The sequence below is a fragment of the Callithrix jacchus genome, chromosome 6, assembly GCF_049354715.1.
Source record: "Callithrix jacchus isolate 240 chromosome 6, calJac240_pri, whole genome shotgun sequence".
Lineage (NCBI taxonomy): Eukaryota > Metazoa > Chordata > Mammalia > Primates > Cebidae > Callithrix > Callithrix jacchus.
Genome location: NC_133507.1, coordinates 157680638 through 157708311, shown reverse-complemented (window position 1 = coordinate 157708311; position 27674 = coordinate 157680638). Strand labels below are relative to the sequence as shown.

The 27674-nt window shown below is 40.5% G+C and overlaps 1 protein-coding gene across 3 annotated transcripts in view; it reads left to right on the top strand.

Annotated features, from left to right (window-relative positions):
* The window catches only part of DRC11 (dynein regulatory complex subunit 11), a 192273-nt gene that overhangs the window by 66615 nt on the left and 97984 nt on the right, over window positions 1–27674 (top strand). For all 3 annotated transcript variants that reach the window (XM_054258074.2, XM_008999752.5, XM_054258075.2), the window contains exon 7: window positions 7069–7153. In XM_054258074.2, the coding sequence (XP_054114049.1) occupies window positions 7069–7153 (85 nt within the window). The remainder of the gene's footprint in view (window positions 1–7068; window positions 7154–27674) is intronic.

Genomic DNA, 27674 nt, shown 5'->3' with positions numbered 1-27674 from the left:
AACGAGGATGTTAAGGTTTTGGGGGATGATTATCTCGGTTTCCCTTTGAGGTCTGTAAAGCACTTTAATAGATGCAGAGATCCTTCCTACTTAAAACAATTTTAACACAAAATCCTCTGCAAAATCATTGTGTTAAATATACTGCATTTGTGCATAATAATTATTTAAATTGCAGCATTCCCCCAATTATACTTCGAATCTTCATTCCAAAGCCACTTGATTGCCTGCGAACTTTCATCGTTTTGCTGATTCATGAAGTTTATGTGCAGCATGTGCTACAATGTCATTTCTGAATCCGCCCTCCCCCACCATCCCCCTGGCCAGCTTTCATTTGCTCTCAGGTTGCTGCAACAGGCAAGCTCAAAGCCGGCTCTTTAGTTGGGCATCCAAACCACCAAATGGAACAAGCGAGGCAGAAAATGGAACTCATCACCTGGTCGTATGAAAAATATAACCTGGACTATCTGTGTGAGGACTCTCTCATTTCACCCAAACCTACAGAACAAAACAGGAGAGGAGAAACAAGAAAGGCAAAAGTCACCCAGAAACGGAAAGTTTGGGAAAGCTGATTTGATAAGAGCATTGTAAGTTTATCAGGCGTTTCTCCGCCATTAGTTAACGTTTAGTCACCTACAAGCAAATGCTGGAGCCTTTTGTAGGGAGCACACGCCTCTGTAGGAGTGATCTTTTGAAAACGTGAGCTGACACTCTCATGGAGGAGATGAGATCGGTAACACAGCGGTCCCCAACTTTGCTGGCACTGGGGACCTTTCTATCCAGGCCTCTGTCCTCGTTGGCTCCCAGATTCTCGTCACAGCGTCTTCCGTTGGTTTTTTCTTCTCACAAAGACACCTGCCCTCTTGGATGGAGCTCTTCTACTCCAGCATGGCTGTGTCTCCACCAGTTACCTCTGCAATCCAGCCTGGTCGCATCCTGAGGTATTGGCAGCCGGGGCATCTGCATGTGACTATTGACTATTGGTGGGCAGGGGGCACAGCACAGCCCATAATCCCCTGTGAGAGCTACTTTAATGGAGAGAGGGACCACAGAGTTCTTGAAGAGCCAGGGCGAGAAGGAGACAAGGATGAGAGAGTTGCTGGAGGAGGCTGGGAGCTCAGAAAGCTGCATGTTTGTTAAATGAGTGAGATGTGAGTGTCCTGCAGATCTGTGGGGGAATGTCCAATTGGGATGAGGCATGGAAGAAAGAGAGGGTCCCCAGAAGCATGAGAGACCCCATACCTGGCAGCCGTAGTCAGGGATGAATCGGCTCTTGAAGGTGGTGGCTCCCCTGCCTCCTCTCCCTGGGACACATGCGGACAGCACTTGAGCCCTGAGGTGTGTGTGGCTGGCAGGGCCTGTCCAGGGCCCAGAGCCCAGCATTTTGCAGTTCCACTTGTTTGAATACTGTGGATGCCACATCATGTGTCAGCCCTAGGCACAGCAGAGGGTTTTCCAGGCATTCTGCCTGTGTGTTCCAGGCACCACGGTTGGTAAACATATGTGTCCAAGCGTCCAAAGGACAACCTATGCCTCTCCAGGGGCCTGGGACGCCGAGCAAACAAAGACAGGGTACGTGCCCATGAGGGCAAGAGGACGGCTCAGAGAAATCAGGGTCTGCAAAAAGCAGAGACTTTGGTTTCCACTTTTTTTTTTTTTAATCAGATAGAGTTTCACTCTTGTTACCTAGGCTGGAGTGCAATGGTGCGATCTCGGCTCACCGCAACCTCCGCCTCCTGGGTTCAGGCAATTCTCCTGCCTCAGCCTCCTGAGTAGCTGGGATTACAGGCACATGCCACCGTGCCCAGCTAATTTTTTGTATTTTTAGTAGAGACGGGGTTTCACCATGTTGACCAGGATGGTCTCGATCTCTTGACCTCGTGATCCACCCGCCTCGGCCTCCCAAAGTGCCTGGATTACAGGCTTGAGCCACCGTGCCCGGCCTGGTTTCCACTTTTAACCGAATGAACTATCTTCCCGACGCCCTGTAATTTAGGGTCCTGCGTTACTCCTGAAGTCCCCAGATGGCTGTCACCTGCAGTCAGTGCCTCAGACGCCATCTGTTTGCACTGGAAACATTGTGGGAGCCAAATATTTTCCACTCGCTGGTCTGTGATCATCACCCCTCTCTCCTCTGAAGGTTTTACACCTTGTGCAGCGTGCTAAGCACAAAGCACTCATCACCTTACAGTTAACAGCAGGAGCGGGACCGGCAATGCCTGGATTCTGAGGAGGCTCAGTCGGGATGTGTCAGAATGTGTCCTGTGTGTACCCAGGACACAGCTGAAAATGTGGGGAGGGGGAAATCCAACAGCCGAGGGGCTGAAGTCTCAGGAATATAAAATAGGATTCATACTGTCTCTCTTAGCATGCTCTAAGTAGCCAAGTCACAGGGAAGGGGCAAGGAGAGACTCAGTCAGTGTGAACCCAGGGTGTCCTGGAAACACTGAACAGCAGGGGTCCAACCTCTGTGGGAACAGAGGCCACCTAGACACCCGTAGGAGGGATAGATGGAGTGTACTGAGCAAGAAAGGGATAGTGCACACGCATGTGTTTGCACAAGCATGTGTGGGTGTGTCTGTATGTGTGATAAAGAGCTACCAGGCATATCATCACTTTCTAGGTACAAATTATACATATATATATAATTATACTTTAAGTTCTGGGGTACATGTGCAGAACATGCAGGTTTGTATACACATGCCATGGTGGTCTGCTGCACCCATAAACCCATCATCTACATTAGGTATTTCTCCTAATGCTACCCCTCCCCTAGACCCCCGCCCTGCAACAGGCCCCAGTGTGTGATGTTCCCCTTCCTGTGTCCATATATTCTAATTGTTTAACTCCCACTTATGGCTGAGAACATGCAGTGTTTTCTTTTCTTGTGTCAGTTTGCTGAGAATGATGGTTTCCAGCTTCATCCATGTCCCTGCAAAGGACATGAACTCATCCTTTGTTATGGCTGCATAGTATTCCATGGTATATGTGTGCCATATTTTTATCCAGTCTATCATTGATGGGAATTTGGGTTGGTTCTACGTCTTTGCTATTGTGAACAGTGCTGCAGTGAACATATGTGTGCATGTGTCTTTATGGTTTTAATGTGTACCCTGCAACAGTGTTTATATTCTTTAAGGATAAGACTAATTAAATTTCATATTACGACTTATTATATAAACTAACATGACATAGGAAAAAGAAAAGATGTTCCTGTATTAAAAATAGGCCAGGCATGGTGGCTCATGCCTGTAATCCCAGCACTTTGGGTGGCTGGGTGGGTGGATCATCTGAGGTCATGAGTTCAAGACTAGCCTGGCCAGCATGGTGAAACCCTATCTCTACTAAAAATACACACACAAAAAAAATTAGCTGGGCGTGGTGGTACAAACCTGTAGTTCCAGCCACTCAGAGACCAAGGCACAAGAATCACTTGAACACAGGAAGCAGAGGTTGCAGTGAGCCAATATCACACCACTGCATTCCAGCCTGAGTGACAGAGCAAGACTGTCTAAAATAAATACATAAAATATTTAATGTTATCTTTGCAAAAAGCACCACGAGAATGTATATCATTAAATTTTGGTATGACAGTTGACGTGTTCCAGAATTAAGACATTCTTTTTTGCTTTTTCATATGTCACTGTGTTTGTTTTTAGTCCTCAGAAACACTCAAGCTTTATAATATGAAAATAAAATTATGCAATAGGGTTCCCTGTAAAAGTGGCCACTGAAAGAATAATGTGTGTGGGAGTGAAGAAAACAGTGCTCTCATTTTGAGTCCTAATGCATTCACGGTTTCTCTCCAAGCCCTGTCCAGGCTGGGAGATGCACAGGTCTGAGACGGAGCATGCTCAGTTTAACAAGGTTTGAGACATGAGTCTTGTGGACAAGCAGCATCTGGGGCACAATATCCACATCGGCCATGTGGATATTCTCCTGCCCCAGATGCTGCTTGTCCACAAGCAATTCTCCTGCCTCAGCCTCCTGAGTAGCTGAGACTACAGGCGCGCACCACCATGCCCAGCTAATTTTTGTATTTTTAGTAGAGACGGGGTTTCACCTTGTTGACCAGGATGGTCTCGATCTCTTGACCTCGTGATCCATCCACCTCGGCCTCCCAAAGTGCTGGGATTACAGGGCAAATCTAGAGGTCAGGAGATTGAGAACATCCTGGTTAACACGGTGAAATCCATCCCTACTAAAAATACAAAAAAAAGTTAGCCAGGCATGGTGGCAGGTGTCTGTAATGCCCGCTACTCAGGAGGCAGGAGAATCACTTGAACCCAGGAGGCAGAGGTTGCAGTGAACCGAGATTGTGCCACTGCACTCCAGCCTGATGAAAGAGTGAGGCTCCATCTCAAAAAAAAAAAAATTCATTCTTTTATAAAGATATCTGCATGTATATGTTCACTGTGGCACCATTCACGATAGCAAAGACATGAAATCAGCCCAAATGCCCGTCCACGATAGACTGGATAAAGAAAATGTGGTACCATGGAATACTACGTAGCCATAAAAAGGAACGAGATCATGTCCTTTGCAGGGACATGGAAGTCGTTATCCTCAGTTAACTAATGCAGGACCAGAAAACCAAACACTGCATGTTCTCTCTTAAATGTGGGAGCTGAACAGTGAGGACGTGAGAACCGTGCGCCCCACACAGACACATGGAGGAGAACAACACACATGGGGGGATCAACATACTTGGACACATGGGTAGGGCCTGTTGTGGCAGAGGACTGCGGGAAAGAGCATCAGGAAGAACAGCTAATGGACTCTGGGCTGGATACTAAGGTGTTGGGTTGGTCTGTGCAGCAAACCACCAAGGCACACATTTCCCTGTGCACCAAACCTGCACGTCCTGCACATGTACCCCGGAACTTAAAATTATTATTTTTACTTCAACCTTTATTTTATTTGACAATGTTCTTGAGGATGCAGTAAAAAATAATATGATTCAGCCGGGCTCGGTGGCTCACGCCTGTAATCCCAGCACTTTGGGAGGCCGAGGCGGGTGGATCACGAGGTCAAGAGATCGAGACCATCCAGGTCAACATGGTGAAACCCCGTCTCTACTAAAAATACAAAAAATTAGCTGGGCATGGTGGCGCGTGCCTGTAATCCCAGCTACTCAGGAGGCTGAGGCAGGAGAATTGCCTGAACCCAGGAGGCGGAGGTTGCGGTGAGCCGAGATCGTGCCATTGCACTCCAGCCTGGGTAACAAGAGCGAAACTCCGTCTCAAAAAAATATATATTTATGATTCAGACTTGACCGTTGAAATACATAGCTTTTTAACATTCTATATCACAAAATCAGATGTGCTTATAAATCCCTTCTGCTGCACACCAAAGCTTGAAGATTGTCTCCAAGAAACGCCTGTGAGGGGGATAAGACTCAGACTGAACCAGCCACTTCTTCATGAAACATCAGCTTTCCCTTGAGAAAACAACTGAGAAACTCTAGACTTTGGGTTTTGCGGAGACTTTTTATCAAAAGCGAATCCAGTGAACCTGAAGAAGAACAAACCATCGACAGTGCTTGTTGCCAATGGCAAAATGTGAGCAGAGGCCACAGAATGATGCATGGATCAAAGGTCTATTCCAGGCACAAGACAGGTCCATGGATTTTCACGTGACAGAGAGAGGGAAAGTTCGTTGATACAGGTTCAGATTCCACATCACAGCTGGTCTTTAGGAAGCTATGACTCGTCCAGCTGCCGTGTAGGATGAAAGCGGAATATTCACCATTAGCTAAAAAGGATATTAAAATACTGCTTCTTGTTCTATTAACTCATCCATGTGAGGACAGATGTTCTTCCTGTACTTCATCCGAAACAACAGATTTCCACAGACCGAGAGCAGAAACAGATACAAGCATCCGGTCAGTTGCCATTCAGACAGACACGAAAGAGACTTGAAAAGATGCAAAGTGGTAACACCCTTCTCGCTAGTTTTTTCTTTTAGTTTTGGACAATATATTCATTATCCATAAAATATTATTTATGTTAACATATACGGAGCTTACTTTATTTTTAAATATACTAAAATAGATACTTTATGAATTTCTAAGCTTTAATTATTTGTTAATTTTGGAGCTAGGATCTTGTTCTGTCACCCAGTCTGGAGTGCAGTGGTGCAGTCATGGCTCACTGCAGGCTCAGCCTCCTGGACTCAAGTGGTCCTCCCACCTCAGCCTCCCAAAGTGTTGGGATCACAGGTGTGAGCCGCTGTGCCCAGCCAAATTTAATACTTAACACAGTAAATTTTCTGTAACTATAACTCATCTAGCAAATACTTTTTGGGATCCTCAAGAATATAAAGGGCTTCTAAGGCCAAAAGTTTGAAAACCAGCTTTTTAGGAATCATTTTAAACATGGTGGTCACCTCTAAACCTCAGATTCTGTACTTCTATGAATTAATGGGACCAACTTGGCAGGTAGTCTTAGTAGAATAAATATAACATTCATGTCAAAGTCCATTTCTCTTAAGAATACTACCTACATATTCCTTCTGAAATTCTCAACATTAAATTTCAAAGTCTGATTTTTTTAAATGTAGCAATTATGTGGTTATGGAAAAATAATACTATTTGGAACCCATAAAACATAGGGCCGCAGGCTTAACTAAAACCTAAAGCATGGGTGTGTATTTCACACACTTACTAACTGTGTAATTTCGAAAACTCCATCCTTCTGTTTAGTTTCAAAATCTTGTGTTTATCCTTAATTTTAAACAGGAAGAAATGATTTGTGCTTCCGTCTTCATTCTTAACTAACACAGCATCTCAACGTGAAAAAAGAAAAAGGAGGGAAAAAAGTACAATCAGTTTTAAAGAGAGATGTGTGTATCAGACTAACAGTTCTCTAGAGGAAGGAAACCTGCTACTGAATGCCGTCAGTCCCTTGTGCTTCTTGAAGACACTATGCCTGGCCCTTGTTCTGCAGGGAACCCCCCACCGTTAATGACCATCACGCATTTAAATGAACATAAGCAAATCCATTAAATGGGGAAGATAACAAGGGAGTACTTAATTTCTCTTTTAATATGCTATTTATTTTCTTTTTGCAGGAATTTAACCGGGACATTTCCTGACTACCCTGACATTGAAGAAGGAGGGTCAGCGATTATTTTTTCTAACAAGACCACACAACAGGTACAAATATGCTTGAAAAATAAAATGTAAATATACCAAGTGACAGTCCTCTAAACTTTAAAATTAATGAGTTTATAGCATTATTAGATTTTGGTTATTTTCCTACACATATTTACATGGAAATACTCTTGAGTGTTCAATGAACACACTTTCACATTTATTCAAAGTGAGTTCATTTTTTTCCCCATCTTATCTTTGAAGGAGATGCGATGACGTGTGAAGGTCACTTTCTTAGTAAATTCTGAGTAGCTTGACTGCAGGAGCCCTTCACGTTCCAGTCCCAGCTTTCCTCTCCCTCTCATCTCTATGCCCTACGCCATCGGCAGGCCCTTGGCTCCAGCAGTCCACTCACCTGTGCTCCCGGCTCATGCTGCTGCTCCTTTGAGTGTGGCATGCTCTCTCTTCCTGAGCTCTGGGCGCCCTTCTGCTTGACGCCCTTCTCCCCTGTCAAGACCCAGCTCCTTGCCTTATTTTTTCTAACAACTGTTTCTTCTAAAGGTGTTTCTTCTAGTGAAACACCTTTGATCATCTCTACAGATGCCTCAGTGGCATTTGATGAAACTGACATCTAAAACTAGTTTTTGAATGTCTTCATAAACTAGGAATAGGAAAATTCTTCTTAGCCTCACAGTATTTAGCATAGAAACCGAGAGAAGATTTGCATTATACTCAATGATGAGTCATTAGAGGCATTGTCAATGTGAAAATTGATAAGGACAATTTATCTTATCTCTTAAGTAAAATTCTCCCCAGCTGCCCACAACCTGGATGACTAACCCTTCCTCTAAAGCTCTGTGTTATTAATCTCACTCATTTGACATTTACCCTATGCTACTTCACATGGATACTTTTCTTGTAATGCAGGGGGGCCTCCAAACACGCAGTATTTTATTTGAATTTCTATTATGCTGGTTCACCATTTACAAACTTGTTTCATAGCATTCATGTGCCTGCTTTATCTCTTCCTCGGCTTGCCAACTTCTCAAGAGGAACGACTTTTAATTTGCATATATAAGCATTCAACAAATGTTTGCTGAACAAAAGAACAAAAGGCTTATCTTCTCCTTGAGATAGATTATAAACCTTCTGAGGGCAAGAACCTTATGTTATGATTCTTTAAAATCATAGAATTGAGTGCATAGTAAGTGTTAAATAATATTTATTTAGTTTTTCTTAGTAAAGATAATATTTGTTTTATAGCCATGAGAACATAGTCTCTAATTTTTTAAATTAAATTCAAACTTTTTCTTTCTTAAGGAAATAAAACTGTTAGGTTAAGTCTGTTGACAAAAATGTCAAAATCAAGAAAAGAATAATTGCTATCAGAACTATTGGTGAATATTTTCGTGGACATTCTAAAAAATATTAAACAAGAAAAAGGAAAGAAGTGATAAATACTTTAAAGTGATAATTTTATCATTCCTATCTCTGTAGGAAACCTAATAAATTTTAACAAGAAATTATATTGACAAATTGTACAGAAGTGCCCAGAATTATACTGACGAAATCTCACTGAAGAAAATGAAAGAAGACTTGAAGGACGGACTGAATAGTTACCTGGATAAAAAGGCTCCATAAAGTACAAATACACACTATACTTCATTATTCTATGAAGTCAAAGCAATGCCAATGAAAATTAAAACAAGTTTTGATTGACATAATTATTTTCACGTATCTGAAGAATGACTGCCTGGAAATATTCCAAAAGTTTTTTAAAACTATAATAAGAAACTTTCCGTATTGATATAAAACAAATTATAAAGATATGAAGTAGCTAAAACACCACAATGCTGAAAAATGAATGGACAGATAACAAAAATAACAGACAACATTTGTTGAACAAATATTCGGTGCCAGGTATGATGCGAGCACTTTACATGAGTCAACTCATTTAATTTTTCCAAACTCTGAAGATAAAAAATCTGCAAATTACATATGCAAATTAAAAGTCCTTCCTCTTGAGAAGTTGGCTGGCCGAGGAAGAGATAAAGCATGCACATGAACGTTACGAAACAAGCTGGTAAATGGTGAACCAGCATAACAGAAATTCAAATTCACATTGAGTAAGTTGCAGAGCGGAGATTCAAACTCAAGTAGTCTGACTTTAGAATAGTGTGCTCAGAAACCGAATCAGGTATTTATATCAGAATTCAGTAGTCTAATGATGACATTTCAAATAAATGGGGAAGGACAGCCTAATAAATAATATTATTTAGTAAATAATAATTGGCTCATCATTTGGCAGAATCAAGTAAAGTCTTCCTCATTATACAAAACAAATTTCAGATGAATTAAATATTTACATGTAAAAATGTTAAACCACAAATTACTAAAGAAATTGTTTGAATTGGAGAAAAATTTCATAAGCATGTCACCATAGGCAAACACCGTGAAGAAAATCTGCTCATATATTTAACTACATAAAACTCAAATAGCAAAATGGCCCAAAAAAATCACAAATGAAGTTCAAGTATATGATAACTGAGGAAAGCATTTGCTACATATATGATGATTGGTATTTTTCATATATAAAGATTTATCAGAAAATAGTAATAAAAATTGGAGCACCCTAATTAAAAAAAGAAAGAAAGTAAATAATACGAACAGGAATTTAACATAAGAAAAAATTTTAAAACTCACTGGCAAATAAATGTATAAGGTAATGTTGCCATATCTCTTTTCACCTATAGGTGAAATTCTAAGTCATTGTAATAACTATAGTTGGTGTGCATGTGGGAAAAAGTCACTCTCATACATTGCTACTGGATATGTAAATTAGCATGACATTTTTGGGGGACATGGACCAGATAAATATCTGAACTTTTCATGTGTATGTGCTTTCGGTCATAAATGCTATATGAGGAATTTATACCAAAGAAGTAATAATAAGAGAAGTTGCCATAGGTCAAAAGTCAACATCCTTTTCTTTGTAAAGGAACAAATAGTAAATATTTTAGGCTGTGGCACATACATTCTCCGCTGGCAACTACTCAACTCTGCCAATATGGCATTGATATGGTTTGGCTCTGTGTCCCCACCCATATCTCGTCTCAGATCCCCACATGTCAAGGGAAAGACCTGAGGTGGGTGGTTTCCCCCACACTGTTTTTGTAATAATGAATTCTCCCAAGATCCAGTGGTTTTATAAGGGGCTCTTCCTCCTTTGCACTCTCTTTCTCTCTCTCTCTCTCTCTCTCTCTCCCCCCGCCTCCACCACCATGTAAGCCAAACTTGCCTTTCCTTCCACTGTGATTATAAGTTTCCTGATGCCTCCCCAGCCATGCAGAACTGAGAGTCAATTAAACCTGTTTTCTTTATAAATTACCCAAGTTTCAGGCAGTTCTTTACAGCAATGTGAGAATAGACTAATACAGGCATCAGAGAACCCATAGACAACATGTAAATGATGGGCATGGCTGTGTTCCAATCACACTTCATTTCGAAAATGGGCAGGCAGCAGGCCAGAGCTGGCCTGTGCACCATAATTTGCTGACCCCTGCCATGAATGCTGTTCACGTCTGCCTTGTTTATTGCATTGACAGAGAAGAAAACAGCCTGATGTTCTTTAACAGGGAATTAGTTAAGTAACACGAAGGTCTCTGCAACAGTGAAAACCAGGCTGTAGCTCAGGGTTTCACGATCTCAGCATGACTGATCCTGCTGTCGGCCTCCCTGTACTCCCCTCCACATGGGAAGTGCCCTTCCTTCAGTTCTCCATCAGAAGCTAACCTCCACTCCCAAAGCCTGCCTCAGCCCTCCACAGGACTCCTGCCCCCTCCACTGAATTCCATGAGCACTAAATATTGACCCTATTATTTGGCAGTTTGTCAAGCCCTGCCTTGAGTGATTATCATTTTGATTTGGAGTTATTTCACTCTTTTTAAGTGTGTTTAGGTGTTGTCCCTCCAGCTAAATTGCCAGACACAAGTTGTGTCTTGAAAGTCCATGGCAAGCATCCAGACACATTTCATGTTCAGTTAGAAAGGTAGTGATTATCGGATTAAGCATGTTGGTAGAACATCTCATTTTTCCAGGAGAAACATTTTAAAAACAAAATAAAAATGAGGATGTCTGGTTAACACATTGAAAGAGAACGGAGGAGACCACAAAGGAGCTTAGCCTTGAAAGGCAGATGATTGAAGAGTCAGAATAGCATGGTGATTACAAATCGCAGTTCCCCCACACACTAGATCTGCAACCTCAGACAAGCTTCACTCCCCACAGCCCCCCATGCGGCTTTCTCATCTGTAAGTGGAGATTACCAGCAATACCTGTATCCCCACGCTGATGCAGTAATTAGATGAGACAACACACATGAGGTACATAGAACAGAGTTTGGCACATTGAAACCCTTCAGAACACCTTAGCAGTTGTTAGTAACGTTAATAGTAGCAATAATAGTAACCATTGTTGTTGTAGTATGAGGAGAAAGTAGGCCAGGCATTATCATTATAACAATATACATACAGGGTTAAATATGTATTAATAAAACACAAACATAATACAAATATTTTTTATGAAATGAGCATAACATTGATGCCAAACCCCCAATAAAGATTGAACACACACAGAAAAACACAGAACAGTCTCCCTTATTAGTATTAACACAAACATTCTAACTAAAGTATTAGCACACTAAAACCAGCACCACATTAAATGAGTAAAATACCATAATCAAGTGGTGATTAGTCCAGGATGCAAGAATGGTTTGGGTTTAGGATGTCTGCGAATGCACTGCATCATATTTAAAAATCCAAAAGGGAAAACCATGAGCTTGTCACTGTGGAGGCTGCAAGGACATTTTACAAACTTAATGTCCATTCATGATACTTAAAAATAGAACTTTACAAAATTGGAATAGACGGATACTTGTTGAACATTATAAAATATTTCTTAGGTCAAAACCCAATATCATGCTTAAATAATTTACTAGAAACATTTCCACTAATGAATGTCAGGAAAAATACAAGAATGGCCACTATCACTGCTATTATTTACCATTCTCCAGTAGGAACTACTAAACACTATTAGACAAGAGAAAGAACACAGAGATACAGAAAAGGGAACAGAAGAGACAAACGATAACCTTTTGCACATGTGTTCAATACTTGGAAAAGCAAAGAGAATAAACTAAAAAACTACTCTAAATAATGTGAGAAACGAGATGGGGATTACTAAATTAATATGCAGAAAGCAATGGCTGTGGTGCATACAAACAGTAGCTAGCTAGAAAATATAATGTAAGAGACAATTCATAACAGGAGCAATGCCAAGATTAAATGCTCAGGAATAAGCTTAATGAGAAATGTACATTCTATGTGAAGGAAAAACCTAAAACACTCCTGGGGGATGTGAAGAAATGGAAAAGCATACCATGCTCTTAGGTGGGAATGCTCAACATCATACATACCTTGACTCCTAAACATCATCTAGAAACATAATATGACCCAAACAAAAATACCAATGGCATTACATTGGGCGCTGCGGGGAGAGGAGGCGAGGAGGGTGCCCTAACTCAACTTGAAGTAGAAAGCAAATAATCAAGAGGAACCAGGGGAATTCTGCAAATGAAGCACAATAAGGAGGAACTAGCTTTGCCAGGTATTAAAACGTATTCTTAGGAGCCCATTGACACAGACAAAAGACTAAAAAGGCAAGCAATGAAAAAGAACAGAAAATCAAGAAATAGACCCAAATACATATGGAAATTTAGTATATAATAAAGACAGCATCTCAAATGTGAAAGAAAAAAGAAAAGAAATGATATAAGAAGAGCCAGGTTGTCATCTAAAAAATATAAAAGAAAGAAAATTAAATACCTAACTCTTTATACTTACTCTGAAATGATTCCAAATGAATCAAAGACTTACATATAAAATGAAACAAAAGGAATAGAAGAAGCTAAGAAAGAAATATGTCATAACCTCAGAATGGAAAAGACCTTTCTAACCACAGTACAAATCCAGGAGTCATACCCGAAGAAAACTGTTAAATTCAACCACACACACACAAAATTTGTTTAATCCTACATGGAAAAAATTATCCTGAGTAAGGGAAATGACAGATGACACCCTGAGAGAATTATTTGTGATGAATATCACAGACAAGAGACCTTTCTTCTAATATGTAAGGAACTCCCACAGCTCTATAAGAAAAAGATTAATAACCCAATTCAGAAAAAAAAACAGCAAAAGGATATGACTAGACAGTTCTTAGAAAAGAAAACCCAAATGAATTCAAAACATAATAAAAGATGTTCAACATATGAAAAGACGGTCAACCTCACACATATAAAAGAAATGCAAATTAAAACTACACTGACAGACAAAATTGATCAACCGAACCTCAACAAAATGCAAAACTTTTGCACTTCAAAAGAACCAAAAAGAAAATGAAAATACAAGTAGACTGGGAGAAGATATTTGCAAAATATCTACCTGCTAAAGGACTTACAGTCAGAAAATACAAAGTACTCTTACACCTCAAATAAGAAGACAAACAATTCAATCAAAAAATAGGCAAAAGATTTGAACAGATAATTCACAAAGGAAGATATATGGATAGCGAATAAGAACATGAAAAGATGTTCAACATTATTCATCATTAGAATAATAAAAATTAAAACTGAGATGTAATGCTATTTCACACTCATGAGGATGGATACAAAAAGAAAGACAATTGCAGGTATTGAAGCTGTGGAGAAAAGGAAATCCTCATATATTGCCAGTGGGAATGTAAAATGTTGCCACTTTGGAAAACATGCCAGTTTTTAAAAGTTAAACATAAATTTACCAAAGGACCTAGCAATTCTTCTCTCGGGACTCTATCCAAAAGAAATGAAAACATACATCCACACGAAAACATGTGTAGATGAATTTTCATAGCAGCATTACTCGTAACTGCCAAAAATTTGAAACAACTTAAATACATATTGACTGGGGAATAGATAAGTAAAATATGGTCTGTCCGTGCAGCTAAATATTATTTGTCAATTAAAAAGGAACACACAACTGATACATGCTACAACATGGATGAACTTAAAACATTATGCCATATAAAAACATTATGCACCATGAAAGAAGCTAGACACAATAGACTATATATTATACGGTTCCATTTATATGAAATGTCCAGGAAAAGTAAACCTGTAGATACAGAAAGTAGATTAGTGCTTGCTTGGTGATATGCTTTGATTGTGTCCCCACCCAAATCTCATCTTGAACTGTAGTTCCCATAATGCCCATTTTTCATGGGAGGGACCTGTTAGGAGGTAATTGAATCATGCAGACTGTTACCTTCATGCCATTCTCATGATAGTGAGTAAGTTCTCACAAGATTTTATGGCTTTATAAGGGGCTTTTCCCTGTTTGCTCGGCACTTCTCTCTCCTGCTGCCATGTGAAGAAGGATGTCTGCTTCCCCTTCAACCATGATTGTAAGTTTCCTGAGGCCTCCCCATCCATTCCGAACTGTGAATCAATTAAACCTCTTTCCTTTATAAATTACTCACTCTTGGGCATTTCTGCATAGCAGCGTGAGAATGGACTAATACACCTGGGAAGGAAAGAGAAAAAGAATTAGTAATGAATGGAAATGAGAGAATCATTTTGGGATGATAAAAATGTTCTAAAACTGATTTATGGTAGTACAACACAACTTTATATACTTGCTGAAAAACTCTTCAATCGCATACTTGAAATGGGTGAGTATACGACATGCTTCAATAAAATTACATTTTGAAAAAAGAAAACAGGTGCCAGGCCAGATTTGGCTCTGAGGCCAAAAAGAATGATGACTGGCTTCATAGGCAGCAAAGTACAGTTTTAACTTTGGAAGATTTTGCTCGAGTTGATGAGCAGGAGCAAAATAAATTCAATATTGGCTTCTTGAAAAAAACGAAACAACTACATTTCTCACTCATGCAACTGGCAAACAAGATGCACTGTGACAAGCATATGCGGAAACTGGCCCTCGCCTACACGGCTGGCAGAAGAGTAAATGGACACAACCCATGGTGGGAAGTTTAGCAGTATTACAAATATACATACACTTGATCCAGTGTTTCTACTTTAAGGAATTTATCCTGCAGATACGTCGACCACCTGCAAAATGATATTTGCATGCATTTATTCATGGCAACAATGTTAGTAATAGCAAAAGATTAGAAATAAGCTCAATCTCATTTGGTAGGGGAATGGCCAAAAAAATGTTACAATACACCTGTAAAAAAGGAACCATGAAGCTCTATGTGTACCACTAAGGAAAGATGGCCAAGATATACTACTAGGTAAAAAATGCAGAACAGAATGGTGTGTATAATATGCTAACGTTTGTATAAATGACAAATTGATGTTTATAATGTACATTTGTGTGTTTACATGTGTACATCTGTGTGCGCTTGGAAGATCTGATTATAACTGAGGAGTGCAGGCAAAATAAATTTTGTATTGGTTTTAAAAATGAGATATCTCCAATGACATACTGTTTTCACCTATACAACTGGCAGAATAACACAAGGATGTTAATATGCTCTGTGTGTGTGTGTGTGTGTGTATTATATGTATATGTGCATGTATGTACATAAAATGTCTTTGGAAGCATATCCAAAGTATTTGGGTTGACTTTTTAGCAAGTCTACTGTGATCAGCCGCATTCCGGGAGTCACCGCAAAGCCCAGTTACCTGCTTAGCCCAGGACTCCAGCAGACCTCTGCTGAGGGACTCAACAACCCTCAAGGGGCACTACACAACCACCTGCAAATTTCACTACAGAGGACCCCTCAGGGTGTGTGTGTGTGTGTGTGTGTGTGTGTGTGTGTGTGTGTTTAGAAGAAGTTTTGCTCTTGCTGCCCAGGCTGGAGTGCAATGGCGCGATCTTGGCTTGCCACAGCTTCCACCTCCCAGGTCAAGTGATTCTTTTGCCTCAGCCTCCTGAGTAGCTGGGATTACAGGCATGTGCCACCATGCCTGGCTAATTTTGTATTTTTAGTAGAGACGGGGTTTCTCCATGTTTGTCAGGTCGGTCTTGAACTCCCAACCTTGGGTGATCCACCTACCTCGGTTTCACAAAGTGCTGGGATTACAGGTGTGAGCCAGTGTGCCCAGCCCAGGGTTTGTTATCATGAACCCCAGCAGCATATTCTGCAAAGAACTCTACAGTTTTCACAGTTGAGGAAACCAACTGCCTGCACAGAAGCAGTGGAGCTCCTTCAGTATTCACCACTAAGGACACTGCATTTCTTTTCACCTTCACAGTCTCCAGGTGCTTGAGTCTTCTACCCATCCCTCCCTGAGCCACCCAGAGCCACATGACTGCTCCTACCACAGTGACCCCAGCCCAGCGACCCACTCCAGTGGCTCTCATGTTCTCTAGGTGCCTAAGTCACCACACCTCCTTCTTGAAACCACCCCAGCTACTGCCTCCACAGGTGCTCTGGGCCAGGGACCCAGAGCACTTACTGCATACATGCTAGAAAACAACCTTGGAGCCCCCTACCATAGACTTCAATCCCACCACTGCATGCACTCAAGGCAGACTCCTGTAGCCAGGCTATAGCAATAGCTGCTAGCCTGGCCCCTGCAACTAAGTAAGCATAACCAGCTGGCCATGTCCTCCAGCTCCTGTCCCCACACTGTGCTTGTTCCAAAAGTCGGCCCCTGTAGCTACATGTGCATGTGCCCCTCCAGCTCAGTCTGAAGCTGCCCAGGCACGCAGTTGGTGTTGCTGCCCTGTAGCTGGCCTCTGCAGTTATGTGTATACAAGCTGCTGGCCCCCACTGCCACATGTGCACCTGCAGCTGGCCCCAGCCACAAAAACTATGCAGGTGCCAACATCACAGACTCCAGCTGCCTGAGATGGCAAGACTCAATGCTCCCCCAGATTTGGAGCCACCACATGCCCCCACACTTGGTACCTTATACCACTAGGCCTATTGCTATGGTGCCCCCAGCATCCCACTGTCCTTCCACCCTGTTGTCCACAGGTGAAAGTCTTTTCTTCCAGAGCCAGTCCATAAAGTCTGGAAGGGGTGACTACTTATTGATATGCGTAGAGTCATTCATAGACTACATGAAGAATCAGGGAAACATGACACCACAATAAACTTTCAGTAACTGACCCTAAGGAGTTGGAGATCCGTGAATTACATGACAAAGAATCAAAATAAGTATTCTGAAGAACCTCAGCAAATTACAAGACAATGCAAATAAACTGATGCAATCAGGAAAATAATAACAGAACAAAATGAAAAAAGGTATCTACAAGACAATTAGAAAGTAATTAACAAAGTGGCAGCAATAAGTTCTTCCTGCCAATAATTATTTTAAGTGTAAATGAATTAAATTCTCTAATCAAAAGACATAGAGTGGATGAATGGATCTTTAAAAAATTACCCAACTATTTGCTGTATACAAGAGATTCACTTTACCTTTAAGGACACACATAAAATGAAGGTGAAGAGATAGAAGAAGATATTCCATGTAAGTTGAATCCAAAAGAAAGCAGGGGTAGCTATAATTATATCTGACAAAATATACTTTAAGTCAAAAACTGTAAAAAAGGGCAGGGAAGATCATTATATCATTCTAAAGGGATCGTTCATCAATAGGAGATTAACAGTTGCAAATGTATGTACCAAACATCAGATCACATAAATATGAAAAACAAATAATAGATCTGAAGGGAGAGATAGATTACAATACAATAATAGGAGGGAATTTTAATACCTCACTTCCAACAATGAACAGATCATTCAAATGTAAAATCAATAAGGAAACAATGAATTTGAACTACATTTCAGACCAAATGGACCTAATACACATATACAGAACATTTGATTCAATGGCAGCGGAATATACATTGCTTTCAAATGCACATAGAACATTCCCCAGGAGGAGTCATATATTCAGCCACAAAACAAGCCTTAAACAAATTTAAAAGGATGAAAATCATATCAAGTATATCTTTTCAGACTGCAATGGTGTGAACCCAGAAATCAATAAAAGGAAAAATCTTTGAAATTTTGCAAATAGGTAGAAATTAAAAACATGCTCCTAAACAACCAATGGATCAAAGAAGAAATTTAAAGGCAAATTTTAAAATGTTTTGAAACTAATAAAATTGGAAACACAATCATGTCATCTGAAAATAGAGACAATTTGGCTTCCTCCTTTCCTATTTGAATACCCTTTATTTCTTTTTCTTGCCTGATTGCTCTGGCTAGAACTTCCAGTACTATATTGAATAGGAGTGGTGAGAGAGGGCATCCTTGTCTAGTGCCAGATTTCAAAGGGAATGCTTCCAGTTTTTGCCCATTCAGCATGATATTGGCTGGTGGTTTGTCATAAATAGCTTTTATTATTTTGAGATATTTTCCATCAATACCTAGTTTATTGAAGGTTTTTAGCATAAAGGGCTGTTGAATTTTGTCAAAGGCCTTCTCTGTGTCATTTGAGATAATCATGTGGTTTTTGTCTTTGGTTCCATTTATGTGGCGAATTACGTTTATAGACTTGTGTGTGTTGAACCAGCCTTCCATCCCCAGGATGAATCCTACTTGATCATAGTGGTTAAGCTTTTGGATTTGCTGTTGCAATTGTCTTGCCAGTATTTTACTGAAGATTTCTGCGTCTATATTCATCATGGATATTGGCCTGAAGTTTTCTTTTCTTGTTGAGTCTCTGCTGGGTTTTGGTATCAGGATGATGTTGGTCTCATAAAATGATTTGGGAAGGATTCCCTCTTTTTGGATTATTTGGAATAGTTTCAGAAGGAGTGGTACCAGCTCCTTTTTGTGTGTCTGGTAGAATGCGGCTGTGAACCCATCTGGACCTGGGCTTTTTTTTTGTGGTAGGCTCTTAATTGCTGCCTCAACTTCAGATCTTATTATTGGTCTATTCAGGGTTTTGACTTCTTTCTGGTTTAAGCTTGGGAGGAGGCAAGTGTCCAGGAATTTACCCATTTCTTCCAGGTTTACTAGTTTATGTGCATAGAGTTGTTTGTAATAATCTCTGATGATGGTTTGAATTTCTGTGGAATCTGTAGTGATATCCCCTTTATCTTTTTTTATTGCATCTATTTGGTTATTCTATCTTTTCTATTTTATCAGTCTGGCTAGTGGTCTGTCTATTTTGTTGATCTTTTCAAAAAACCAGCTCTTGGATTTATTGATTTTTTGAAGGGATTTTTGTGCCTCTATCTCCTTCAGTTCTGCTCTGATCTTAGTTATTTCTTGTCTTCTGCTAGGTTTTGAGTTTTTTTGATCTTGCTCCTCTAGCTCTTTCAATTTTGACCATAGGGTGTCAATTTTGAATCTCTCCTTGCTTCTCATGTGTGCACTTATTGCTATATATTTTCCTCTAGAGACTGCTTTAAATGTGTCCCAGCAAAATCTCCTGAAACTGATAAGCAACTTCAGCAAAGTCTCAAGATACAAAATCAATGTGCAAAAATCACAAGCATTTCTATACACCAATAACAGACTGAAAGAGAGCCAAATCAAGAATGAACTACCATTCACAGTTGCTACAAAGAGAATAAAATACCTAGGAATACAACTAACAAGGAATGTAAAGGACCTCGTCAAGGAAAACTACAAACCACTGCTCAACAAAATAAGAGAGGACACAAACAGATGGAGAAATATTCCATGTTCATGGTTAGGAAGAATCAATATCATGAAAATAGCCATACAGCCCAAAGTAACTTACAGACTCAATGCTATCCCCATCAAGCTACCACTGACCTTCTTCACAGAACTGGAAGAAACCACCTTGAACTTCATATGGAACCAAAAGAGAGCCCGCATAGCCAAGTCAATTCTTAGCAAAAAGAACACAGCAGGAGGCATCACACTACCAGACTTCAAACTATACTACAAGGCTACAGTAATCAAAACAGCATGGTACTGGTACCAAAACAGAGATATAGACCAATGGAACAGAACAGAGGCATCAGAGGCAACAACACATTTACAAACATCTGATCTTTGACAAACCTGACAAAAACAAGCAATGGGGAAAGGATTCCCTGTTTAATAAATGGTGTTGGGAAAACTGGCTAGCTATGTGCAGAAAGCAGAAACTGGACCCCTTCCTGACACCTTACACTAAAATTAACTCCAGATGGATTAAAGACTTAAACATGGTCGGGCATGGTGGCTCACGCCTATAATTACAGCACTTTGGGAGGCCAAGGCGGGTGGATCACGAGATCAAGAGATCAAGACCATTCTGGTCAACATGGTGAAACCCCATCTCTACTAAAAATACAAAAATTAGCTGGGCATGGTTGTGCATGCCTGTAGTCCCAGCTACTCAGGAGGCTGAGGCAGGAGAATTGCCTGAACCCAGGAGGTGGAGGTTGCGGTGAGCCGAGATCGCGCCATTGCACTCCAGCCTGGGTGATGAGCGAAACTCCGTCTCAAAAACAAACAAACAAAAAAGGACTTAAACATAAGACCTAATATCATAAAAATCCTAGAAGAAAATCTAGGTAAAACCATTCAGGACATAGGAGTAGGCAAGGACTTCATGACCAGAACACCAAAAGCATTGGCAACAAAAGCCAAAATACACAAATGGGACCTAATCAAACTCCACAGCTTCTGCACAGCAAAAGAAACAGTCAGTAGAGTGAATCGGCAACCAACAGAATGGGAAAACATTTTTGCACCTATTTGACAAAGGGCTGATATCCAGAATTTACAAAGAAATCAAACAGATTTACAAGAAAAAAACAAGCCCATTCAAAAGTGGGCAAAGGATATGAACAGACACTTTGCAAAAGAAGACATACATGAGGCCAACAAACATATGAAAAAATGCTCATCGTCACTGGTTATTAGAGAGATGCAAATCAAAACCACATTGAGATACCATCTCACGCCAGTTAGAATGGTGATCATTAAAAATCTGGAGACAACAGATGCTAGAGAGGATGTGGAAAAATAGGAACACTTTTACACTGCTGGTGGGAATGTAAATTAGTTCAACCATTGTGGAAGACAGTGTGGCCATTCCTCAAGGACCTAGAAATAGAAATTCCATTTGACCCAGCAATCCTATTACTGGGTCTATATCCAAAGGATTATAAATCGTTCTACTATAAGGACACATGCACACGAATGTTCATTGCAGCACTGTTTACAATAGCAAAGACCTGGAATCAATCCAAATGCCCATCGATGATAGACTGGACAGGGAAAACGTGGCACATATACACCATGGAATATTATGCAGCCATCAAAAATGATGAGTTCATGTCTTTTGTAGGGACATGGATGAACCTGGAGACCATCATTCTCAGCAAACTGACACAAGAACAGAAAATGAAATACCGCATTTTGTCACTCATAGGTGGGTGTTGAACAATGAGAACACATGGACACAGGGAGGGGAGCACTACACACTGGGGTCTGTTGGGGGGAATAGGAGAGGACAACAGGGGGTGGGGAGTTGGGGAGAGATAGCATGGGGAGAAATGCCAGATGTGGGTGAAGGTGAGGAAGGCAGCAAATCACACTGCCACGTGTGTACCTATGCAACAATCTTGCATGTTCTTCACATGTACCCCAAAACCTAAAATGCAATAAAAAAAAGTTTCCTTTTTCAAATCTAAAAAAAAAAAGGAAACTCAATATACTAAATCCTATGAAATGCAACAACAGCCGTACTAAGAGGAAAGTTTATAGCCATAAATGCCTCCACGAAAAAGAATAAAGATCTCAAACAACCTATCATTATACCTCAAGGAACCAGAAAAAGAAAAACCAACTACTAATAAGTACAAAATTAGTAGAGGAAGGAAGTAAAGATTAGAACAAAAATAAATGAATTAGAGCCTCAAAAAAAATTAAAAAGGTAAACTAAATGTTGGTTTTTTGAAGGATAAACAAAGTTGACAGACTGTTAACTAGACTAGGAAAGAAGAGTCAGACAAATAAAATTAAAAATGAAAGAGGGGCCGGGAGTGGTTTCTCAAGCCTGTCATCCCAGCACTTTGGGAGGCCGAGGCAGGTGGATCACGAGGTCAAGAGATCGAGACCATCCTGGTCAACATGGTGAAACCCCGTCTCTACTAAAAATACAAAAAATTAGCTGGGCATGGTGGCACGTGCCTGTGATCCCAGCTACTCGGGAGGCTGAGGCAGGAGAATTGCCTGATCCCAGGAGGCGGAGGTTGCGGTGAGCTGAGATCGCGCCATTGCACTCTAGCCTGGGTAACAAGAGTGAAACTCCGTCTCAAAAGAAAATAAAAAATTTAAAAATGTATAAAATGAAAGAGGATACCATTAAAATACAAAATGATACATGAGACCACTGTGAATAATTGTATAACAACAAATTTATTAGCCTAGAAGAAATAGATAAATTCCTATAAACATACAACAGGACTAATTATGAAGAAATAGAAAATCATAATGAGTAGAGAAATTGAATCTGTAATCAAAATCCTTCCCACAAAAATCCCAGGAACAGATGGCTTCTTGTGTGAATTCTACTAAACGTGGAAAGAACTAATATCAGTGCTTCTTAAATTTTTTCCCAAAAATTGAAGAGAAAGAAATACTTCCAGATTCATTTATGAGGCCAGCATAAACCTGATACCAAAGCCAGACAAGCTATTGAAATAAAAGAAAATTATAAGCCAATATTTATGATGAACACAGGTGCAGAAATCCTCAACAAAATACTAGCAGACCAAATTCAAGAGCACTTTAAAAGGATCATTGACCATGATCTACCAGGATTTATCCTCAGGACACAACAGTGTTTCAACCTATCCAAATCAGTCAGTGTAACACAGCACATTAACATAATGAGGGATAAAAGTTATGTGATCATTTCAATAGATGCAGAAGAAGTATCTGACAATATTCAGAACTCTTTAATGATAAAAACTCAACACATTACACAGAGAACTTACCTCAAACAATAAAGACTATATATGAAAAGCCTATGGCTAACATCATACTCAACAGTGAAAATCTGGATTTTTCCTCTAAGATCTGGAACAAGATAAGGATGCCCACTCTTGCCACTTTTATTCAACCTAGTTCAGAAGTGCTAGCCAGAGCAATTAGGCAAGAATAAGAAATAGAAGGCATCCAAATAGGAAGAGAAGAAGTGAAATTGTCTGTTTTCTGACAGCCTGATCTTGTATGTAGAAAAACCCCAGAGGCCAGCCTCAGTGGCTCACACCTGTAACCCCAGCACTTTGGGAGGCTGAGGTGGGAGGATCACTTTAGCACAGGTTTTCAAGAATAGCCTGGGCAACATAGTGAGACACTGTCTGTATTAAATTTTTTAAAAATTAAATGTAGGTATAATTTTTAAAATTTAGGTATAAATATAATCAAAGTAGTGAAGGATTTGCATATTGAAACCTGCAAAACATCAATGGAATAATTTTAAGAGGACACAAACAAATAGAAAGATATCCTGTACTCACGAATGGTAAGAATTAATGTAAAAATGTGCATGTTACCCAAAGTTATCTCTAGATTCAATGTAATCACTATCAAAATTTCAGTGATACTTTTTCACAGAAATAGAAAAAGCAATTTTAAAATTTATATGGAACCACAAAACACCTCAAATATCCAATGAAATCTTGGGCTAAAAGAACAAAGCTAGAGACATCACACTTCCTGATTTCCAAATATATTACAAAGCTACAGAAAGCAAAACAGCATGATACTGGCATAAAAACAGACATATAGATCCATCGAACAGAACAGAGAACCCAAAAATAAATGCACACACTATAGCAAATTGATTTTCAACAAAGGTGTCAAGGACACACAATGGAAGAGGGATAACTCTCTTTGATAAATGGTGTGAGAAAACTGGATATTCACATGCAGAACAAGGAAACTGAACCCTTATTTCACACCATATACAAAAATCAACTCAAAATGAATGAAAGCCATTAACAAAAGACCAGAAACTATAAAACTACTGTAAGAAAACAAAGTTATTAGTACAAATTTTAGTGTGGCTCCAGTTAAAAAAAAAAAAAAGAAATAAAACATGGGAAAGCTCCATGACATTGGTCTGGGCAGTGATTTTTCTGTATATGACCCCAAGAGCACAGGCAACAAAAATAAAAATAGATAAATGAGATTGTACCAAACTAAGAAGCTTCTGCACAGCAAGGAAACAAAAGAGTCGGCCTATGAATTGGGAGAAGATATTTGCAAACCATACATTTGGTAAGACACTACTATCCAAAATATATAAAGAATTTAAATGATGCTATAGCAAGAAAGCAACCTAATTTCAAATTGGGCAAAGGACGTGAATAAACATTTCTCAAAAGAAGACATACAATGCCAGGCGCGGTGGCTCATGCCTGTAATCCCAGCACTTTGGAAGGCCGAGGCGGGTGGATCACGAGGTCAAGAGATCAAGACCATCCTGGTCAACATGGTGAAACCCCGTCTCTACTAAAAACACAAAAAATTAGCTGGGCACGGTGGCGCGTGCCTGTAATCCCAGCTACTCGGGAGGCTGAGGCAGGAGAATTGCCTGAACCCAGGAGGTAGAGGTTGCGGTGAGCCGAGATCGCGCCATCGCACTCCAGCCTGGGTAACAAGAGCGAAACTTCATCTCAAAAAAAAAAAAGAAGACATACAAATGGTCAACAGGGTGTATACAGAAAAATGCTCAATGCCACAGACATATGCAAATTAAACAATGCGATATTACCTCACACTTGTTAGGATGGCTGTTATGAAAATGACAAATGATAACAAGTGTTGGCAAGGCTGTGAGAAAAGGAGACCCTCGTATGCTGTTGGTGGGAATGTAAATTAACACTTCTATTATGTTAAAACAGTGTGGAAGTTCCTCAAAAAACGAAAAATAGAACTATCGCATGATCCAGCAATCCCACTACTGAGTAGGTATCCAAAGGACTTGAAGTCAGTGCATCAAAGAGATGTCTGCGTGCTCATGTTCATCACAGCATCACCCACGACAGCCGAGATACGGAAGCAACCCCAGCGTTCTTCAGTGGATGAATGAATAAACATCATGTGTTATATGTACGCAACGGAACACTCTTCAGCTTTAAAAAAGAAGGAAATTACCGTCATTTCTGATAGCATGCATGAACCTGGAGGACATTATGCTCAGTGAAATAAGCCGAGCACAGAAAGACAAATACTGCATGATCTCATTAACTTATGGAAGCAAAGAGTAGAATACTGATTACCAGGGATGGGAGGGGAAGATCAGGGAATGGAGAGATGTTGGTCAAAGGGTGCAGAGTTCCCAATAGGCAGGAGAGGAAACAGTTCTAGAGATGTATTGTCCAGCATGGTGACTATAATTAACAATGCTACACCATAGATTTTTTAATTACTAAGAAAATAGATTGTAAATGTTCTCATCACACAATAAAAATGCTAAGTATGTAAGGTGATGGACATGTTAATTAGCTTGATTTAATCATTCCACAATGTGTACATATATCAAAACATCGTGTTGTGTACTGTAAATATATTAAATTTTTGTTCATTATGTCTTAATAAAAGATAAAAAGAGAGTGGATCTTCTTGGCTAGTTAACAGTATGGGGAGGAAACTTTTCACTGTATGTATGTATAATTAGTCTTCATAATCTTTGAATTGTGAACCATGAAAATGTGATACTGGAAAATTTAATAAACTATAAAATGAGAGAGATGAAATAAACCGTTTAATCGATAAGACTTTAAAAGGCTTAACTGACAAGGCCACAGTGGAAGATATACTTTACCAATAAGGATTTCATCTTTTTTTCAGTTGCTCATATTTTACATATGAGACTATTTTTTTTAAGCCTTTACATTTCTGAAAGTTTTGCAGTTTCTAAGGTCCGACAAGGTCCGTGCTCCAAGTGCTCCAGTACAGTGCAGACCTGGGCAGCCACACCTTGATTCTGTGAGTCACGGTGAGCCTTTGTCTGTCTGTTTGTTTTGTGTTGCTTCATTTTTTGAGGCAGGATCTCACTCTGTCACCCAGGCTGGAGTGTAGTGGCTGGATCATAGATCACTGCAGCCTCTACTTCGAGGCTCAGGCAGTCCTCCCATCTCAGCCTAGATTGCTGGGACTACAGGTGTGTACTACCACACCTGGCTAATTTTTTGTATGTTTTGTAGACATGGGGTTTTGCCACATTGCCCAGGCTGGGAAAAGATCCTTTTTGCATTGCCAAATATGTGCACAGCACATGCTTCCCCTCTCACCTTCCTCCACACTAGGGTAAAACGATATTAGTCCTTGTCTCCTCATCCCCAACTGTTTTCATTGCCCCATTTTCAGAGGCAATTGCTGTACTTAATTCGGAGCACGTCGCTCCCTTACATTCCTTTGTACTTGGACCACATGTGTGTGCACCTGAGACTGGAGTGTGGATTGTTGGTTTCACTCTGCGCATTTTGCACAGTGAAGTAAGTTGATGTGTGTCCTTCTGCACCTTGCTTCCTTTCTCTCTACATTATGAAATTCATCCTGAGCCTGCAGAATCCCAGCTCAGCTACTCACCAGCTGTGTGTCCCTGCCGGGATACTGCACTCGAGTATTCTAGTTCCCTCATCCATAAAATGGGACAACAACAGCAAACCCATGAGGCTGGTGTAGCAGCAAAGGAGTCTGTCTGTGAGAGGCTCTCAGAACCACAGCACGGAGGCTCTCAGAACCACGGCACGGAGGCTCTCAGAACCACGGCACGGAGGCTCTCAGATCCACGCACGGAGGCTCTCAGATCCACGGCACGGAGGCTCTCAGATCCACGGCACGGAGGCTCTCAGAACCAGGGCCGGCGGATCCTCAGTGCTGTGTACAGAGATGCTGGTTTCATTTTAGAGCTGAAGAAACTGAGTCTCAGAGAGCTTATGCAGCTTGTCTTGGCCACATGACCAATGATGAGCAGACCTCCCCACCCCGCCCAGGGCCAAACAGGAAGGCGAGTCCTGTCGTTGTCACCTTTTTATCTCCTGGAATTCACAGCTCTCTATGGCAGTGAGTGAGTGCTCACTGAACACCGTTGTATTGAACTGGATTATATGGTTTGTAACAAATCTATAATAATTCTCTGGTGGTGCTAATCCTACATCAACTAGGTACTTTTTAAGAAATATTTTACAATTTAGGAGGATAAAAGGTCTTTTGTCACTGTAGGGGATATAAATTAAATCACTGGTGAAATAAACCAAGTCATGAAAACGGAAGTTATTATAAGAATGGCTGTTGCCGTTGGGCCCTGGCAGGAAGCAGTGGCACGCTCCTCCTGGATTTTGACAGGTTGTGGGCAGGACTGGCACATCCAGTGGTTGGTGAGACGTTGAGGAAGCTGTAACCTCCCCTAGAGTTTGTGGGACCTTCAAGAGCTGGAGTGGGTGGAATTAGGGAAGGAACTGGGCTCAGAAGTGTCAAGACTCTCTCTCCATCTACAGAGGCTGCTGCCTCTCACTCATGAATCCAGCTGAGGGTAGATGGCAGGCAGGAGCCCTGCCATGCCCCAGAAGGGGTCAGCCTG